The sequence below is a fragment of the Lycium barbarum genome, chromosome 1 (assembly GCF_019175385.1).
Source record: "Lycium barbarum isolate Lr01 chromosome 1, ASM1917538v2, whole genome shotgun sequence".
Taxonomy (NCBI): domain Eukaryota; kingdom Viridiplantae; phylum Streptophyta; class Magnoliopsida; order Solanales; family Solanaceae; genus Lycium; species Lycium barbarum.
The window spans coordinates 9224805-9245981 of NC_083337.1; the positions used below are offsets into that span (position 1 = coordinate 9224805).

Here is a 21177-nt window from a genome sequence, read left to right on the forward strand (position 1 = left end):
GATCGGGGTGTGTCGCCGACCCCTATTCGCTTCCCTCCCGATAATTTCAAGCACTCTTTGACTCTCTTTTCAAAGTCCTTTTCATCTTTGCCTCGCGTTACTTGTTCGCTATTGGTCTCTCGCCCGTATTTAGCCTTGGACGGAAGTCACCACCCGATTTGGGCTGCATTCCCAAACAATCCGACTCGTAGACAGCGCCTCGTTGTGCGACAGGGTCCGGGCACACCGGGAACTATCTGTGCACATCATTTTCCTCATAGATTTGGATCATTGGCACTTATGCCCCTATTTTGTGTTGGTTTTTTATTTTTGGAAAAGGGTCAAAAATGCCCTTAAACTATGAGAAATTGAATAAAAATGTCCTCCTCTCATAGTTTGGTCCAAAAATGCCCTTAAACTATATGAAATTGAACAAAAATGCCCCTATTGATACTTAAATTAGGTTAAAAATGTCCTTTTCCTAATAAACATATTGTTTCTTTTAAACACATTTATTTTATAAAAATATTATTTTTAAATAAACCTTTTCTTGCTATTTTTTTTTCTTTTAAAAATCCCTTTAACTAATAAAAAAGTGAGTAATTTCTTTTCTTCTTAATCTCGTTTCATCAATTACCCCATCTACACTTTTAACCGATAATGTAGGTCATATATATAAGATCATAGTAACCCATCATTCATTTAGAGAACCAAAAAAAAATCTAATAAAATAGAAAATATTTTTATTTCTTAGTCTTTTTCGAGTTGAAGTAGGTTAGGCATTTGCTGACCCATTTTATTTTTGCCTTCACAGCATAAGTTTTTTTTTGCGGGATGTAAATTTTTATTTTCGAATCATAATATGTCACGGGTTATTCCACTCGTCCTTAAAAGAACTTATGCCAAAAATTAAAAAAACAGCCCATTTGAAGGCCAAATGGTGCAATTTGTTCCCATAGTTCTACCCCAAAACCCTTAAACCCCAACACCATTTCTGCTTCACTTTCCCTAAAACTCAAACATAAACCCAAATGAAGCTTTTATTCTCTATCTTAAGAAACGCAAACTCAATATCTTCTCACAGAAATGTGTTTAACCGTTTCTATATTTCAACTTCAAGTAATTATCATCTTTATAGATCCACCAATAAAGACTCACTGTACAGAAGAATTTCACCCATAGGTGACCCAAATGAGTCTATAGTACCAGTTCTTGATCAATGGGTTGAAGAAGGGAAACATGTGGATAAAGAAGATCTTCAAAGAATTATTAAAGAATTAAAAGATTACAGAAGATACAAACATGCCCTTGAGGTAACATTACTTTTAACCTGTTTGGCCAAACTTCTAAAATCTTTTGTTTTTTGTCCGGAGTGCTTTTCGAAACGAATTAATGTTAAAAATACACCTGAACTATTATTTTTTTCGCGAGTTTCACACCCTAGGGGCTCTTTTGGTTGGGGAACAAGTTATTCCGGGATTAGTGATCCCAGGATTATTATCCCACCCTCTGTGTATGATAAAAAAACTACAATACTTATCCCGAGATTAGTTATCCCGCAATTTTATCCCAACCAAATGTGAGATAAGGCGGTATTAAATTTTTATCGCAGGACTATTTTTGCTTATCCATCATACCAAACGACCCCTAACCATTCCCTTTTCCTACTTGAACTATCAACTCGTACACTCTACCGTACCCAGACCCCACTTGTGAATTACACTGGGTATGTTGTTGTTGTAATACTTGAACTATGTATTAAAACACACCCCAACTATCAGTTGTTCGGGGCAGACCTACCCCATTAGGAGAGGGTGCAGGTGCACCCATTAACTTCGGTAAAAACCGTGGTATATATGTGTATATATTAAAAATAGACGTCCATTTTTGCTTATTTTACCCCTAGTATTAATTATTGGGTTGGAAACTTTGAGGAATTGTTAGTGGCGGCACAACTTTTAAAGTATGTTTTGATGGATTTCAATTATCTAGATGATTTATAATAATTAGGGGTGATATAGAAAAATTGTCATTTTATTTATTGCTCCTTAAGGGGTGTGCCAAGTCAAACATGGACAAGCAAAATTGGGCGGAGGGAGTACTTCTTTTAGCTTCTAAAAACCAGGTTTTGGTACTACTCAAAAGCACTTAGGGGTTATTTGGTAGCTGGCTAGAGTTATGCAGTTGTTAGTCATTAGGGATTAGTTATGAGTGAATCTATGTATTTTTTTATGCTGGGTTTAGTTATGCATATACTAGTTATTTCATCTTCTATAGATAATACATAGTTTCCCTCATAACTATTACATTAGGTGTGTTGAATTTTATACATAGCAAAAGAATGCTACTAAACATGGTACTATTACTTATGTAGGATTTAATACACGAACAACTTAGCTCCTATCTAGCTACTAAACGACCCCTTAGTTTTTCCTAAAAATTTGGCCAAACACCTCAACTTTCCAAAATGAGCTCTTTTTTGAAGACAAAATAAACACTTTTGACTTCCAAAAGCTTGGCCAACTTGTCTATTAGACAGGATATTGTAATTTAGGTTGTTCTTTGTGTTATGAAAATTATCAGACCCCACTTTGTGGGATTTCACTGGGTATGTTGTTGTTGGTGTTGTTGTTTGTTTTATGAATTTGAGCCATGTGTTGTGAATTAGACCATTCCTTGTTTTTTTTTTTTTCAAAAACAAAATGGGTAAAGGGTAAATCCTGTCATTTCTGTTAATTAGATCCAATGTGAATTAGCTGATGCTTAACAATTTTCTTATGGAACAAGTTTAGGTCGTTTAACTCTGCTAAGCGTATTGGATTCCAAGTACCGATAGCATAAGAATAGTTTAACTGTGATGAATCCTCTCAACAGAGTGAAATGGAGATACGGAGGATTTATATTGTTAACTTAACTATTTGGAAGTCGAAAAGTGTTGTTAATTATTTATTTTATAATTTTTGTACTTTTTGGTAAGCTCTTTTTACTTTTTTTTAAAGTTGTTTTCTATCTATGTTGTCCCGAAGAAAAACTATGGTAGGGATTGTGATTATATAAGTGCATGTTAGGATCTTCCAGGTGGTGCTTGTGGTTGTTTCAGGATTTTCCAATGAAAGCCTCCATTGTATACATCATCAGTAGACTGTTTATGCATGCTGATACTGTGATTAAATGTTTTTCTATTTATTCCTAGGGTCCTGCCCAGGGTAGCTTTGATATTTAGGTTCCTTTTTATCCTGCTGGTACGACAATAATAGCCTGGAAATATAAATGTTTCTTCAAAAAGAAAAAAAAAATGTTATATCTTGATAGATATCAAAGTTGTGCATGATTTTGTGCTCTAATCGTGTTATGGCCTTATGTTTTCAATGCCGATGGTTTACTTAACCACCAAATATTAAGTTTGCGTTTTCATATGAATATTTATGAATAATAAGTGATATAGTTCCTCATCCTTGCAAGATGTAGAAAGAATAAATTTTGCATACTTGTCAAATGTTTGCATGTTGAGTGATCTTCTAAATTTTGTCGACAGATATCTTATTGGATGACTGACAAAAGATTTTTCACCCCCCAACCTTCTGATATTGGAGTGCGAGTTCATTTGATTTATAAACTTAAAGGTCTAGAAGAAGTTGAAAAGTATCTCGATAGCGTCCCACAGCAATTTAAAGGCTTTCACATTTATTCAACTCTTCTCAACTGCTATACCATTGAGAAGTCTGTCGAGAAAGCTGAGGCCATAATGCAAAAAATAAGGGATATGGGGTTTGCTCGTACACCATTGTGCTACAATTTCATGATGAAAATGTATCATCAAACAGGAAATCGGGAGAAAATGGATGACATGATGAATGAAATGGAAGGGAAGGGTATAATATTCGACCAGTTCACTCTCATGATCCGGTCAAGTGCATATGCTGCTGCTGGAGATTCTGATGGAATAGATAAAATAGTAAAAATAATGGAATCTGATAAACGGATCGCGTTGGATTGGAATACTTATACTATCATCGCAGAGAAGTATCTTAATGTTGGGCAAGTGGAAAAAGCTTTAGCAATGCTGAATAAAGTGGAGGGCACGCTTGCCACTATCAAGAGAAATAATACTACATATGATTTATTATTAAGACTCTATGCACTAGCTGGAAAGAAGGAAGAGGTACATCGAGTTTGGGATCTGTACAAGAAGAATCAACAAATTTATAACAAGGGTTACATTTGCATGATGAATTCATTAATGAAATTTGATGACACAGAAGGAGTTCAACGAATATTTGAAGAATGGGAGTCGCGGGGGTTATCCTATGACTTCCGAATTCCAAACTTTTTGATTGGCGCTTATTGTAGAAAAGGTCTTCTACACAAGGCTGAGGCCCTCATCGACCGAGGATTATCAAAAGGAGGTGTTCCTTCTGTCATCACATGGTGTCATTTGGCAAGTGGGTATATCCATGAAGATCAAGTCGAAAAAGCCATAGAAGCATTGAACAAGGCAATCTCGATATGTCCGCCTAAATTTATCCCTAGCAAGGACACTTTATATACCTGTGTAGAATATTGGGAAAATCAGGGAAATGTGGAGAAGTCTGAGGAGTTTGTGAGGTCTTTAGAGGTGGAGGGTATATTTTCAGCAGTTTTTTGTGATAAGTTGCGGTGCTTCATCAACCAAGGGAAACTCCAAACAGGACCAGCATCTAGGGTTGGAACAACTGAAGGTGAGTTATGATTACGTGGGGCCTGTATACTGCGAACTGAAGCTTATTAGGAGGCTCAAGAGCATGTAGTTTAGTGAGTATATAGATTCGGTTTTCACCTTACAAACAGGAGGATTACAGAGTGTTTTATCGGATCCCTCTGTTTCAATTTATTTGTGATAGTTTCTTATTTAGTCTGTTTCATAAAGAATGCCTCTTTCCTAATTTGACAACTTTTTAATTTCAACATCCCTCATAGCATGTTTTAGAGCACAAGATTAAACTGCATTTTGTTACATTATGCATATCGCTAATTTATGATCACAAGATTTAAAAGTTTTCTTTACTTCCTCAATTAAACAAATTGAAACGGTAGGAGTATCTGTTATTTGTGTTCAGAATAGAATATCTGTCATTTATCTCACTGAAACTTGTTGATTGTTAGCTTCTAGTGATCTTAGGCTGCATGTTCATTCTTGATTTCTTGCATATCACCTAATGTTAGTCGTCAATACTGTCAAGGTGCTGTATTCTCAACACATCCTGTGTCAATGAGCTCTTAGAGTACTGACTTGTATAATCAGCTCCGAATGGATAGTCAATTCCTATAGTGCAACATTGAATAGAACATATTTCTTTCCTGTTTCGGTGCACCAATGGCTGCTGCTGGGATAGGACGCATCTTCTTTGTTTTGGTGCCAATGGCTGCTGGATCGCCATCTTCTTTTTTCTGAGCTTGTTTATGTTTGTTTGTGAAGAAATGACTAGTAAACGAGTTGGTTTCTCGCCATATGGTATTAGCTTTATGAGAATTTGGTTCATTAAGAAGTGCAATACGTGCTTTGTGAAAATTTAGTTCACTGAGAAGTGCAAATTGAGCGAAACATGAACATCTTAGTTGAGAAGCCATCTCACAATTTGAACAGACATAATACTGGACTTGAGAAGCTTCCGTCAAAGTATATACTACAACAACAACATACGCAGTGTAAACCACAAGTGTGGTCTGTGGAGAGGGTAGGATGTACGCAAATCTTACCCTTACTTTTATGGGGTAGTGAGCTTGTTTCCGATAATCTTTGGCTCTAAAGAAGTGTAATTAAAGCAGGATAGAAAGGAAAATAGCAACAGCAAAACATCATAAACAAAGCAAATGAAGTAACAAATAGTAGTAAACATAGCATTTGTCAAAGTATATGTTGGAAAAATAAATTAGATTCATTCCAAGTAACTGAATTTACTTGGTTTACGCTTAAGAAATTGATATAAGAATGCATGCACGATTTTATACATGTATTTCTAAAGGCAAAAGGTCTAGAAATAAATAATGATACATGTAATAGACTAGGCACTTGTCAGAAGAATTGAAATATATACTTAAGTCGTTTGGTGCACGACTGCATGGTATAAGGTGGGATATCCCATCACAAATTTTGGGATTAATTTTGTACCATATTTGACAGAAAGTATAAATTTATCCTGAGATTAATTTATACCTTCTAGCAAACAGAATATAAAATGAAATCAAAACTTCATGGTGGGATATCTCACCTTGTTCCACTAACCTTGGAATTATTTTATCCCACCTCCCAGATGGGATAAATTAGTCCCAGGATTATAATATAATCCTGGGATAATTCAGTCCGTGTACCAAACGACCTCAGTTCTGTAGCCGTTAGCCGTTTGATTTAAGCTCACCAACAGCCAAGTAAAGTATTAGTTGTGTCATGATTAAATTCTTCCAGAAAAAAATACTAGGTGATTTCTTTCGATGCCTAAACCTTAGGGGACAGTCATATGATACCCCTGTTGGTGAGAGGTGGTTGAAGTCCGCAAAAGCTAACCTGAACACCACCATCACTATATTGCTTTCCTCCACTGGTTGAGTCAAAGTACTATTGTACTAACGGCTTTGAATACTTCTTCTTCAGAAACAAGAGTTACACAGGATAGTAAGTACATGAGATAGCTCCAGTATGATATTGCTATGATATGGAAAAGAATTGTTTAAGACTTCAAAAAAAAAAAAAAAAAAAAAAAGAAACTCCGCCTGTGTGAGCTTGCTCACATTGCCGGTCCCAAGCCCGGATAAAGGAGGAGGGTTGCCGAGGGTCAATCGGAAACGGCCTCCCTACCCAGGTAGGGGTAAGGCTGCGTACATCTTACCCTCCCCAGACCCCACTATTGTGGGATTACACTGGGTAGTGACCATATATATATAAAAAGAAGAAGATAAATTTGACGCCTAAACTTGATACCTTCCTTGTGTTAAAAGCTTTGATGTTCATCTAGCAAAGCTCCTCGCCCCAAAATTGATAACAGGGAAGGAAAAAGAAGAAATTGCTTAAGCAAAATTTCTAACTTAAGTTAGGATCCTAACTTCCGATAACTTTTCTGTGACACTTGGATTTCCTCTCTCTTCCGCGCCTTGAAGGTACCTTCTTTAATGATTCAGTAATGGACCTTGACGCTGTAACATTGCCCGAGGTCTGTATGGTTTCATTAGCTACAGGCGGTGGAGGATGAACAATTTCAGTGGCACCAGGGGGAGGTGGGGGAGCCCAGTGCTCAAGAATGTCTCGGTGATACCCCTGCAGATAATAAAAAAAGTAACAGATAGCTAATCTATTATATCTATCGTATGACGGAGATGAACCGATGTCTATGTGAATGACATAAGTATTGCACAGTTCCTATTCAAGCATGGACGAACTGAAATTGTCACTTTTGAAAGAAAGACGAAATAAAAAAGAGCATTTCAAGGATGGTATGTCATCTTGAGAGGTAGTTATTAACTAATTATCATGTATCATGCAACTGCACATTGCATTTTTCCTCCCAGGACCATAAGAAATTAAGAATCTTCAATGTATAACACCAAGCAGAAACTCCCCGCAGCATATGAGCCTTTTGCGTGAACTCTCAAGAAATTTGGTGCAGGGCGGCACATCTCCTTTTTTCTTTATCTTTTTCCATTCCATTATCAGAGCATAAATCTTTGAAAATCCAAAAAGCGTAAAATAAAAAAATAACCTGAATCACAAAGTTGCGCCTTTCACAGTCCAAGAACATATTCACTGTCCAATTTGTCTTAGACATGATCTTGTCCCTCACAATGGCGAAGCTAATTTGGTCTCTTGGAGTAAAACGGTCCACTTCGTTAAACCAAAGACAAGCAAAGAGATTGGAGATTGGAATGTGCTCCCTTACTACTACACATCCCTCAGGGACATCTGCATGTAAAGTAGAATGCTAAAGCGTTCATCGAAGAGAAAATGTCTATATATGAGAGGTGAAGAAAGACTAGAGAAAAGAGGTTTTACGTCATTACCACTTGTAATAGGAAGTTTAGCTGTGGAATAAGGAGTTAGACCTTCCTTTTTATAGAATTGAACTTGATAGTCAATGGAAGCATTGTCAAACTTTGCAGCTGCCTTATTAGCTTCTGCTTCTACAAACACATCAAAGCGCCTATAATGCCTTGATATTGCAAAGCTGGCATTTTTTCTCCACAAGAACCTGATAGTGAAATACGAGTAAAAAAAGGTTTCAACTTTGCAGTTTTAAAGAACAACAAAAGCTCTGCATCACTATCTCAGCATTCAATTTAATAACCTTTTTATCAGAAGGGCAATCCCTTGATCAGTAAGATAGTTTCCTGTAATAAATACGGCTATTTAGCACTTCCTCACTTTTGCTTTAATATAAGTCACACTACAATAGCAATTTTCATGAATCACTTACTCATCTTTTTTGAAAATAAAAATTATGTATGACTTCGTTAGTTTTTAAGGTGTCAAAAAATAGCCAAAGCATTGTTGAAGGCATCCACAAAGCGTTAGAGGAGATCATAACACAATCGTCACAATATCTACAATTTGGCAATACTGACATGCAACAGAAAGATCAATTTTTTTTTTTTTTGATATTGTGGTGTTCAGGCCAGCTTGCGTGCACTTCGACTAATTCCATGGGATACCTACCACCTCCCACCAAATAACAGGTACTACCAGGTAACTCTGTCCACCTAGGCTAGGACAAACGGGAAGAAATCACCTAGTGTTTTACTCTCTGCTAGGATTTGAACCTGAGACCTCATGGTTCTCAACCCACTTCGTTGACCACTAGGCCACACCCTTGGGTGCTAGCAGAAAGATCATTTTTATATGAAAAAGATGATGGAAGAGCCCAGGCTAACAAATCTAGAGGTGACTAAATTTTTGGCAACAAACATTTAGCATTTCCAAAAACTTATTCTTTTTTATTACCTTTTCTACTGACCTTCACAAGGTAGGGCCGTAGGGGTAAGGTCTGCATTGACACCACTCTCCCCAAACACCACTTGTGGGATTACACTGGATTTGTTGCTGTTACCTTTTCTACTGCAGGCTGATTAAGCATGTGCAGACAACTATGTTTAAGAGCCGCCAGCGCCGAAATGTTTTTATGGTTTATTATAGTTGATTCTAGCTAGAAAACTCTTGGCGAGAGTCTGTCTAGTGACAAATCAGGGAAATCAATGTCTATACCTTTTAGAAGGTCACATGGGAGGCTCTACAGAAACCCCTACTGTCATTAGTCAAGAAAGAATTCAACCCAGAGAAAGCAATATCATGGTTATTGCTTTGAGTATCTGAAATGTGTATCAAGTCTGATGTACCTTTCAAGTATTTGATATGGATCGACAACCAGCTCAAGTTTTGCATCAATCCATAGAGAATAACGAGCGTTGGGAAAAAGCCTGTGAAGCAGAAGCTTTGGAACCTGAAATGTCAACAAATACAAATTAGTCGGAGAATTTTACATATGATACCAGTCTGGGTAGGTGAAGCACTCAGCTAATCATGCCAATGAATGGTTCTCAGGTACTGAAAATCTTCTCAATTATCAGGTAATAATTTCATGAGCGCAGAAGAATAATGATTGATCAAAAAAGTTAAATTGGATACTGAAACAACAAATGACGTCAAGCAAAACAAAGTTAGAAAACAATATAGCCTTATCGCACCCAAGGGTGAGGGTTGGCCGTCAATGAAGTGGGTAAAAAGCCATGGGAGGCTAGGATTTAAATCCCAACTGAAATAAAACACGCTATGGGTTCAATTCTTCCCATCTGCCTATGCTTTGGTAGGAAGAGTTACCCGATACCTGTGTTGCGGGAGGTAGCAAGCACCCGGTGGAATAGTCAAGGTGCGCCTAAGCTAGGGTGGACACCACCATTATCAAAAAAGAAATACAACATAGCCTCGTCACTTCAATCCAAGTAGAAAATGCAAAGCTGTCCTACTAAAAGGCAACTGTGCAGATGAAAATAGAGGAGAAGTTTGAGCGAGAATTCACATAAAGCACTCACGGAAATCCTGAAATCAGAATCAAGCTCAATCACCAATCTGATTCAGTAAAAATCTCCGTGTCCGTGCTGTATTTCCATCAAAAGGGTCAATTTCCTAATACCAACCTAAACAAAATTATTTAAAGGCTCTCTATTCTTGAAAATTCCAGGAGGCAGCGAATAAGAGAATACAAGTACTGAATAGAACTTATAGAGTGCTAGATGAGAACTGTGAAAAAGAAAGACTAGTTTGCATTTAAATTGCTACAGGAAGTAACCACATAAAGCATTGCCTACTCTTTTTCTAAAAAGGAGTAAGTAAAACGGAAGAACTTAACATTAACAAGTAGTCATATTTGACATCACATAAAGTATCATTGCCAAAAGCAAAAGGATAATTGCCTTCTGCAGCAAGATTATCAGTAAGAAATCCATGAAACACGCTAATTTTGTAAAATCTCATAAGTTATCACGCATTGCATTTTTATACTAGCTCATATGGCAACAAAAAAACAAAAAGAAGAACAGGACTATAGGCCAGGGTTTGAAAGGAAAACCTCAATCCGCATGTAGATGGGGACTGAGAAACAGTGGCCGAGCCAGGATTTTCACTAAGGGGGTTCAAAATATAAAAAAGTAACATACGAAGAAGCCTAAGGGGGTTCAACATCTACTATATATACATAAAAAAAAAAAATTAACCATGTAAACACAGTGTTTTTTTTTCCGCCGAAGGGGGTTCGGATGAACACCCTCGGCCCTATGTGGCTCCGCCACTGCTGAGAAAGGGATTCAAACTTCAGAGATGAATAGAAAAAATAATTGTGTACACAAAGCAGACAAAAGGATAAGGAGGTAGATGAAATGCACTTGTCAGAAGTTTAAGGGACAGAATTTTCCATTCATATACAACTTGCATATGGTATTCATCGACCTAGAAAAGGCTTACGATAAAGTTCCAAGAGAAATCCTATGGAGATGTTTGGAGGCTAAAGGTGTACCTGTAGCATGCATTAGGGTGATCAAGGACATGTATGAGGAAGCCAAAACTAGAGTAAGGACAGTAGGAGGGGACTCAGAGCACTTTCCAGTTGTGATGGGGTTGCATTAAGGATCAGCTCTTAGTTCGTTTTTATTTGCCTTGGTGATGGATAGATTGACGCGACAAATTCAAGGTGAGGTGCCATGGTGTATGCTTTTCGCGGACGACATAGTCCTGATCGATGAGACTCGTAGCGGAGTTAACGCTAAGCTGGAGGATTGGAGACATACCTTGGAGTCTAAAGGATTTAAGCTGAGTAGGACCAAGACAGAGTACTTAGAGTGTAAGTTCAGTGAGACACCCCAGGAAGTTGGCGTGGAAGTTAGGCTTGGTGCTCAGGCCATCCAAAAGAAAAGTAGTTTCAAGTACCTTGGGTCTATCATGCAAGGCAGCGGGGAGATTGACGATGATGTCACACATCGTATTGGGGTAGGGTGGATGAAATGGAGGCTAGCTTCAGGAGTGCTATGTGACAAGAAGGTGCCACCACAACTGAAGGGCAAGTTCTACAGAGTGGTGGTTAGACCGGCTATGTTGTATGGGGCGGAGTGTTGGCCAGTTAAGATCTCTCACGTTCAAAAGATGAAAGTTGCCGAGATGAGAATGTTGAGATGGATGTGTGGGCACACTAGGAGCGACAGGATTAGAAATGAGGCTATTCGGGATAAGGTGGGAGTGGCCTCGGTGGAAGACAAGATGCGGGAAATGCGACTGAGATGGTTTGGGCATGTGAAGAGGAGAGACATAGATGCCCCAGTGCGGAGGTGTGAGAGGTTAGCCATGGATGGTTTCAGAAGAGGTAGGGGTAGGCCAAAGAAATATTGGGGAGAGGTGATTAGACAGGACATGACGCAGTTACAGCTTACCGAGGATATGACCTTAGATAGGAAGGTGTGGAGGACCCACATTAGGGTAGAAGGCTAGTATATAAGTCTCGTTATCTTTCCTTATTAGTAGGCGCATTAGCGCATTATAATTTCTTGTGCTTTGATTTATGTTATTATTTGCTACTTTCTGTACTTTGATTACTCTATTTTATCTGTGCCGCTTTCGTGATTTGCATTTCCATATCGCTTTGAATTCCTTGATTATCCTGTTTTACTGTGTCGCTTGCATTATTTCATTGCAATATCGTTTTAAATCTTTTAACCTTATCTGACCCCCTTTTTATGCTTCTATTGAGCCGAGGGTCTCTCGGAAACAGTCATCCTACCTTGGTAGGAGTAAGGTCTGCGTACATTATACCCTCCCCAGACCCCAAGATGTGGGATTTCACTGGGCTGTTGTTGTTGTTGTTGTATACAATCTGTTAAGTATATTTTGATCAAGTAAGAAAAACTGTACAGTGGTTGAATCTAATGTGAACAAAGTCTGTTGAGTAATACAGAGAATCAAAGGCCTTTCACCAACTAATAATTCTTGAAAATTTCAACTACTAATATAGGTGATGTATCATTGAGAATACCAACCTTTCCATTTCGCCTCGGATCATCATAAGGTAGGTTATGAACAATGACAATTCTCCATAAGCCAATTCTCATGGTACCATCTAGCTCACTAGAGTTTCTTAAGAAAACTTCTGTTTCTTCATCCACAAGCATGTGGAAGCAGACATTTTTTGTGGCATATTCGCTGATATTTTTTGGTTGCCTTATCAAATCAAAAGCTCCTGTCCAAGAATGTACTTGTTACAAATTATAGCCAGCAGATTCAACAAGAACTGCGACAGCACGTGAACTGAAAGATCAAATACCAAATATTGCTGATGCCACAACGACACCTCGACAAGATTCCATTGCATGAAGGTCAGAATCATCAATGTCAAAACCTGTTTGATGTCCAGGCCTGATTCCTCTAACAAATCTATCGCATGGATTTGCAGCAGAAATAAACACAAATGATACAAAGTGAGAGATATTGTGAAACATGCAATTATTTACAAAACTATCCATCACACTCTCGGGTTCTTGAATTAAAAGCGTCTTTCGAGTCTTTTGTTTATGAATGAGGAACTCAAGTTTTTTTTTAATAGGTAGGGGTGCTTTTGAGATTAGTGTTAATGACAGTAATTTTAAAAGCCCCAAGTTTAGTTATTTACACAAAGCCTCTACCTCTCCCACCCTTCCCCCTCCCCTTTCCCGGGGGAGCAGGAGGAGGAGGAGGAGGAGTCTTTTTATAAAAAAACTCAAAATTTTAATCTTCACCCCCTAAGTTTTTAGTAGTTATAATCAGGCCCATTTTCACTAAATCTCAGTTAACCTGGTCAAAGTCATTTTTTTATTTTTTTTTAAATTCAAGAGTTGAGAGGTCCCTTGAGTTAAATTGTCTCCAGTATCTTATAGATGAAGCCAAAAGGCAAAATTCTTAAAAAAAAAATTAAAAAAAAAAAAAAAATATATATATATATATATAGAAGCGGTGGATGACGCTTAATATTATAAAAGAATTGCCCAGGTGGAAAAAATATCATACCCACAGTGCACACTCATGGACTCTCTTACATCATATGAATCATTCCTCTGCATCAGTGATGGATATCCTCCAAACTCGGGTTTCCCTGAATTTTCTTCATGAATGTAAGTCAAATTGCTAACCCCAGGAGAAAAGGATGGTGCATCAGGCATTAATGCAATAGCTTGTTCAACAGGAAGATAGCATACTGGACATGCTGAAAGAATGTAAACATACAGTTCAGAATCAGACAGTACGTCAGAGAGAAATTTTGACAGCACGATGACATACTTAAAATCTTATTGTTGGTAAGTGTACGACAGATTTAAACTTACGCCTTGGTCCCGTCCTCTTTTTATCTGCTGGCGGGGGTGGCAACGTGAAGCCTTCACATGGATTCCCAGGAGGAAGAGTGTATCCTTTAAAGTATACAGGACGAGGAGGAGGAAGAGGTTGGACAGTTACTGCCCTTTGTCCAACATTAGTTCTTGTGGAGGCATTAAGTTCTTGTGCATCTTCACCTATGAAAGAGTTGAAATTGGAGAGGTTGTCAGAAGCCAAAAACGAAGATAACAGAAGGGCACTGTCATATACTATAACCCACATATGGAACAGCAAAATCAAAGCAATTATTTAGCCATGACCAAGAGGAAGATTAAAAAATGTGCTATGTTAGTTGATAATCTTCCAGTGTAAACTAGACATAATCAGGAAATTTCCTAATGATGAAAAGCCTAATCAGAGCTAAAGCTAAATTCCATCAAGCCAAGGTAATCATTTCAGCGTTTAGGCAGGCTCAAAGCTACTACCTCCATTTGAATTTATTTGTCTTAGTTTGACTGAGCGTGGAGTTTAAGAAAGTAAAAAAAAAGATTTTTGAATTTTGTGGTCTTAAACTAAAGATAAGTATAATGTACCAAAATGCCCGTCATTCTTGTGGTCTTAAAATGCCATGTGAGATGTTGAAATTAAAGAGTTGTCAAACTAAGAAAGAGGCATTCCTTTTGAAACAGACTAAAACGAAAAATAAGACAAACAAATTGAAACAGAGGGAGTATAACTATCAGAGACAACATAAGAGCTACTCATGTTTAAAATAGCAAAGTGATTGTGGTAATAGTAAGAATAGAGCTATATAAGATTGTTAATTTCGTAATACCATGTTTAATAAAAAAAAAAAAAAAAAAGCTACATCCCAGAGTGTTAGAACGACAAACTGTAGCTCAAGCTCCAATCAGCATAAATTGAAACAGAATCTTATCATATGTATTTAAAATTCAAATAATCAATCTATCAACAACGCTTCAATCCCTAAACTAGTTGGGTTCAGCTAATGAGAAATTCAGAAAGCAGCAATGCCAAAAGATTAGAGATCAAACCTTTGTCAACAAACAAGACCCACAAGAAAACTGCTAATGAAACAGCACACAATAGCAGCATCCCCACCTTCTTTCTAGGTGCAAATTTGTGAATCCCGGGGAATAGTCCTTCTTTCTCCTTAAACATTTTAGGTTGCTTTCAGGGTGTTGTAGTTTAGAATGCAGCAAAGAACTATAACTTTCAGAAGAACAAAGAGCAAATGACTCTATAGTCATTGTTGTCCCCTCACCCTCAGTCCTCCTAATTTACCTCTCATTATCCTATTTCCTCTCATACACATGCAATTGTTATCTTCCTAGAGTTCAAATCGTGGTATAAAATTCACCTGCTAATATGGACTACTTCAACCAAATCTCCCACTCAAGTGAAAAAAATCACTAAATTCACCAAGAAAAACGAGAGACAACTCGCCAAATGATCACAGAATCGATTATTAACCAGAAATCCAACTGTTTTCTTTCTAAAGTTCAAATCTTGGTATACAATCCACCTCCTAATGTGGACTACTTCAACAAAATCCTCCACACTGAGGAAAAAAACCACTAAATTCACCAATTAAAACGAGACCCAACTCGCCAAATGATCATGGAATCGAAATTTAACCAGAAAATCCAACTGTTTTCTTCCTAAAGTTCAAATCTTGGTACAAAATTCACCTACTGATGTGGACTACTTCAACAAAATCCCCCACACTAAGAAAAAAACCACTAAGTTCGCCAAGAAAAACGCGACCCAACTCACCAAATGATCACAGAATCCAAAATCAACCACAAATTCCAACTGATTTCTTCCTAAAGTTCAAATCTTTGCACTAAATTCAACCAGAAAAAAGAGACCCAATTCACCAAATGATCTCAAAATAAAAAACCAACCACAAAATCCAACTGTTTTCTTTCTAAAGTTCAAATCCTTACACTAAATTCAACCAGAAAAAAGAGACCCAACTCACCAAAATGATCTCAGAATCCAAAACTAACCAGAAAATCCCCTTTTTCTTTCTAAAGTTCAAATCTTTGCACTAAATGCAACCAGAAAAAGAGACCCAATTCACCAAATGATCTCAAAATAAAAAACCAACCACAAAATCCAACTGTTTTCTTGCTAAAGTTCAAATCTTTACACTAAATTCAACCATAAAAAGACACCCAACTCACCAAATGATCTCAAAATAAAAAAATCAACCACAAAATCCCCCTTTTTTTTTTTCTAAAGTTCAAATCTTTACACTAAATCAACCAGAAAAAAAGACCCAATTCACCAAAATAACTCCACAAATAAAAAAATCAATCCTTTAATTCCTCTATGTGGATCCAATAACAACAATCCAATATACCAAGAACATTACTTCAGGTCTTTAAAAAAAATTGAATTTTTTCCAGCTAGTGAAGATGCAGAGTTCAATTATACTACAAAAACACTCACATTATGGATCAGCATTAAAAAAACAATAAGCTGGTCCTTGGGTATACAAGATCTTTTTTCTTTAGAATCAAAAGATAATAATTTTAAAATGAGTATAATTAATGTTAGTGATGAAATTAAGATGGGGGTGGAAATTAATTATTTCTAGGTATTTGTGTAAAGTTATCAAATCTCAGATCACAGTACAAGGTACTTCTTATTAGGTACCTATAATTTAGGAACTTAATTTTCCATTTTTATGGTCATATTGTCACGTCCTTAGTCTTCAACTAAGCGCACGTGAGACACTTGACAACTCGCTCATGTTCTTGCATAACTTGCTCACAACTTGCTCACGATCTTGCTATGCCAAGTCAGCCGAGCTTACTACACTCAAGATATAGTAATTGAGAAAGACGAGAAATTTACTAGAAGGAAGTTTTTTATTATAGAAGACTTAATTAATTTTGCTTGATGGTTTACAAATGAATGATCCTCCTATTTATACTACTCACCTAGGGATTAGTATGTAAATAATAATTATTATACAAGTCCCTACATATTTACAAATAAACCCTTATTCTAGAAATCTCTACACAACTAGATTATTCTAAGGACTTTTCATGCAATTCCATAAGGTTCTAAGGTCTTCCATGAGAAATCTTCATATTTCTCTAGAACTTTCTCACATAAGCTAGCCTTTTTTCCATGTAAGCATCCACATAAGCTTCCTACATGGCAAAAATAGTTCCACGTGGCGCCTAGGTGGCATGATGATGTGGTGGGTCATCACACTCTCCCCCACCCGATGTTGCGATGACCGCGGCGCAATGCTGCTGTATAAACTCTCGAACCTTGTCTTTAAATTGCCACAAGTCTTCGTACCGCCCCCATGCGGCCTCCTCCGGTGATTTTCCCTTCCAATATATGTGTAACATGGCAGTGTCCTTTTGCCCTTGTTTCCGCCTGGCCTAGTAGTCAATGATAGCCTCAATCTCGCTATAGTGTGAGGCGGTGACGGTAATCGGTGCATGACTTGACCCTTTTCCGGTTCATGCTCCAACTCAATCTTGTGATCCTGCTCATGCCTAAGAGGAAAGCTCTTAGGTAGCTCTTCGGAAATACCATCTTTGTTTTCTTTGAGCAAATTTCTATCCAAGGCGGCGGTGTCTCTTGGGTACCATTATCTTCCTTCAAACTTGTAATGGTTGCCATGAATGTTGGCTCCTCTTTCTTGAGCCCCTCGACAAGCTGCATAGCTGAAAGTTGTGCATGGCCCTATTCATGCGACATAGTCACTGTAGGCACCATGCAAGCGCCTTCTCGCTCCATGACCAAGAGACGTTGGGGGTAGGGATCGATCATCGCGTGGCAATGTCTAAAGAATTCTTGCCCCAAAACAATGTCAAAGATATCCATAGTAGTGGCGGTAAAATTTGTCGTACCTTTCCAATCAGCCAATTTGACACTAACGCCATTAGCTACACCACGAGCATTTTCTGGCTTAGCATTCACGGTCTTAACGAGGGTGTTAATTGGAGCGAGCTTCAACTCTAGTCTCTTCGCTGCAGCCTCGGTCACAAAATTGTGAGTCGCTCCAGTGTTCACCAATGCACGAGCGGGCTTGTTATTGATGGTGAGAACCACATACTGGTTTTTATTATTGTTGGTTTGACTATCTTGCTTTGTGACAGCGCCACATAGTCTAATCGTCCCCAACTGTGCGATTCCCGTACTCTGTGTTTGCGTCTGCTCGTGACTTGCACGTACCATAGTGCTAATGCTCTTCAGGTTAGGGCAATTTTTGAAGCTGTGCGGGCCTCCACATAAGTAGCATCCCTTCTTCTCGTTCTGCGCCTTCTTTTCAGCATAGCCCTGACGACCACTTGACTTCTTGCTGTCGAACTTATTTACATTTTGAGTCTTGGAGTATTGTTGTTGCGACACCTTACTCTAGCCACAGTCTCCCCCATCTTTGGCATCGCTACCCCTTGACTCATTGCCTTGGCCTTTGCCGTGCTTGTCATGCCTGAAGTCCATCAAAGACTCGGCCTCCACTATGGCTTGGTCTATGTTTGCGATTTGACGGCGTTGCAACTCCTGCTTAGCCCAATTTTGCAACCCGTCTATAAAGTGAAACAACAAGTCATCGCTAGTGAGGTTGGGAATTTGAAGCATAAGGGTGGTGAACTCCTTGACATAGTCGCGGATGCTCCCTGTCTGCTTCAACTCTCTAAGTTTGCGCCTTGCCTCGTACAAGACATTATTTGGGTAGAACTGTCGCTTGAACTCATTCTTGAACTGATCCCACGTGTTGATTGTGCATAGACCTCTGTCAGTATCAGCGACCTTTCTTCTCCACCATAGCATGGCAGTCTCTGTTAGGTACAACACAATGGTATTGATCTTGGCCTCATCGTCCCTTACTTTGCCATGCTTGAAATAGTTCTCCAAGTGCCAAAGAAAGTTCTTCACCTCTTGTGCATCACGAACCTCTTTGAACACTGGTGGCTTAGGAGCCTCGATCTTAGCCTCCCTCATCACGACAACATTGTTGGCTGCCTCGGTCACACCAACGTTGACCTGCTCTTCGAGTGCCACTATCTTTGCCTTCATGGCATCGATAGTACTCAACGCCTCCATGAGTTTTCACTCTAAGGCAGTAATGGTTTGTTTTACCTCAATCTCAGCCTGCATATGCCCCTCCAAGTCACTTCGGATGCTTTCAATTTCTTCAAGAGTATGCCCCTCAAGAACGCTAACAGTGCCCTCCACCTTGCCCAAACGTTGGCCAAATATGTCGATGGCGTCCATCCTCACGTTAACCTTCATAACCCACTCTTTACCGAGCGAGACGTCCTCGGACAGGACCTCCACGTCATCCTCGCTCGCCTCAGTGGTAGATGGTTCTTGGGATGTAAGCCCTTCATTTGGCACAACCTCTGGCGGCACCTCCTGACTCTTGTTGGCGACATTCCTCTTTTTGTTATGGCCTTTCTTGCCAGCAGCATCCTGGATGACGTGGGCTTGGGTTTTAGCAGCGTTGATTTCTCCGTCGTTTGCCATTCCCTCAGTCGTAACCTTCGCTCTGATACCACGTTGTCACGTCCTTAGTCTTCAACTAAGCGCACGTGCGACACTTGACAACTCGCTCACGTTCTTGCACAACTTGCTCACGATCTTGCTATGCCAAGTCAGCCTAGCTGACTACACTCAAGATCGCTAAGGGAATAGTAATTGAGAAAGACAAGAAAAAATTGCTAGAAGGAAGTTTTTTATTATAGAAGACTTAATTGATTTTGCTTGATGGTTTACAAATGAATGACCCTCCTATTTATACTACTCACCTAGGGACTAGTATGTAAATAATAATTATTATACAAGTCCCTACATATTTACAAATAAACTCCTATTCTAGAAATCTCTACACAACTAGATTATTCTAAGGACTTTCCATGCAATTCCATAAGGTTCTAAGGTCTTCCATGAGAAATCTCCATATTTCTCTAGAACTTTCTCACATAAGCTAGTCTCATTCTCATGTAAGCATCCACATAAGCTTCCTACATGGCAAAAATAGTTTCGCGTGGCGCCTAGATGGCATGATGATGTGGAGGGTCATCACAATATGTTTGTATAGTTTCTCCATAAAGTTCTGCATGTATAAAAATATTAAATTAAAATACAATGTTGACAAAAAAGCATACATAGTAGATATATTTGATTGAAGAAAATGCACCAAATAACAAAAAAGTATACATAGTAGACATTAGACATATTCTATTTATTTTTATTTTTAGCACCCAATAAACTAGTCATCTATTCATAAAGATATATTCAGTTATTCACTAAATAATTTTATTTTAATTTCATAGTATAATTTTCACATTATAATCTTAGTATAATTTGTTAGCAAATTAAACGATCTCTGGCATGTTATGTGCTGATCGATTACCAAATTTTCCATGCCAGACCAATCATGAGACGTATAATGAAATTATATTAAGGGAAGAATGATGTAGACAAATCTAAAAATGATACCTAATATTATGTTATCCAAGCTAAGTACATATATGGATGTTCAAGCGGAAAAATTTAACCGCATCGAGTGTTTACACCAAGTCAATATATACGTACCATGTGTGTGAATATAAAGTTTTTTAAGTTAACTATAATTAATTAACATATATATTTTTACTTCACCAAATCGTAATAAATTATAGTATTAATTTGGGTGTAAACATTCGATACTTTTTTATTTGTTTAAGCTATGGCTCACACTCATGAACACTTGAAGAGATAGAGAGGAGATTTATCTTCTTTCAATGTCTATTTTGTAGGACAATTTCTCTCATTGAAGGTACGTTGTGCATTTACCTTGTGTGTTATTAAATGGTGTTGTTCATGACGGTTAATTCTATAAATTCATTTGCTCTAATTTTATGGTATGTGCCCTATTTTTTTTTTTTAGTTTGTTCCAAAAAAATGTTACCTTTAAAATTCTCACTTTGTCCTCAAGTAAATGAGTTATGGTCCTACAAATTTTAAAACCATAATTTAAACTAGTTTCTTTTTTTATTTTTTTTCATAAACTCTATGACTACTCAAATTGTGCAATATAAATTGGGACAAATGAGCTTGTTGTACATAATTTCATAAAAGCAGCAAGCTAGGCATCAAGCACCAGTGGTCTAGTGGTAGAATAGTACCCTGCCACGGTACAGACCCGGGTTCGATTCCCGGCTGGTGCATTCACATTCTTTTAGCTCAGTTGGGAGAGCGTCAGACTGAAGATCTGAAGGGTCACGTGTTCGATCCACGTTCACCGCATTAATCCTTTTTTTTTTTTTTTTTTTTTTTTTTGTGTGTGTCATTTCCATTGTCAAAATTTGAGG

General features: G+C 38.0%; 2 protein-coding genes and 1 non-coding gene across 3 annotated transcripts; 2 read left to right on the top strand and 1 right to left on the bottom strand.

The window, feature by feature from the left end:
- Positions 1 to 892: 892 nt before the first annotated feature.
- On the top strand, positions 893 to 4917 carry LOC132631336 (pentatricopeptide repeat-containing protein At2g20710, mitochondrial-like). Its single transcript, XM_060346924.1, has 2 exons — positions 893 to 1292; positions 3515 to 4917. Exons 1-2 carry the CDS (start codon positions 1011 to 1013, stop codon positions 4706 to 4708), a joined length of 1476 nt encoding a protein of 491 aa, XP_060202907.1. The 5' UTR covers positions 893 to 1010; the 3' UTR covers positions 4709 to 4917.
- Positions 4918 to 5936: 1019 nt separating this feature from the next.
- Positions 5937 to 16554, bottom strand: LOC132631329 (probable hexosyltransferase MUCI70). The gene is made up of 9 exons (XM_060346917.1): positions 14881 to 16554; positions 13837 to 14022; positions 13523 to 13718; positions 12804 to 12913; positions 12520 to 12719; positions 9337 to 9440; positions 8008 to 8195; positions 7710 to 7909; positions 5937 to 7267 (listed from the first exon to the last, which is right to left on the bottom strand). The coding sequence occupies exons 1-9, from the start codon at positions 15005 to 15007 to the stop codon at positions 7052 to 7054; spliced, it is 1527 nt and encodes a 508-aa protein (XP_060202900.1). The 5' UTR covers positions 15008 to 16554; the 3' UTR covers positions 5937 to 7051.
- A 4408-nt stretch (positions 16555 to 20962) lies between these two features.
- Positions 20963 to 21033, top strand: TRNAG-GCC (transfer RNA glycine (anticodon GCC)). The gene has a single exon. It is a non-coding gene; the product is annotated as a tRNA-Gly (tRNA).
- The last annotated feature ends 144 nt before the right edge of the window (positions 21034 to 21177 follow it).

Coding starts and splice junctions, on each gene's coding strand:
- LOC132631336 (XM_060346924.1), top strand. CDS start 1,011: ATGAAGCTTTTATTCTCTATCTTAAGAAACGCAAACTCAATATCTTCT. Junction 1,293..3,514: donor GATACAAACATGCCCTTGAG/GTAACATTACTT, acceptor TTTTGTCGACAG/ATATCTTATTGGATGACTGA.
- LOC132631329 (XM_060346917.1), bottom strand. CDS start 15,007: ATGTTTAAGGAGAAAGAAGGACTATTCCCCGGGATTCACAAATTTGCA. Junction 13,719..13,836: donor AAAGAGGACGGGACCAAGGC/GTAAGTTTAAAT, acceptor ACATTCTTTCAG/CATGTCCAGTATGCTATCTT. Junction 7,910..8,007: donor TAAACTTCCTATTACAAGTG/GTAATGACGTAA, acceptor CTTTACATGCAG/ATGTCCCTGAGGGATGTGTA.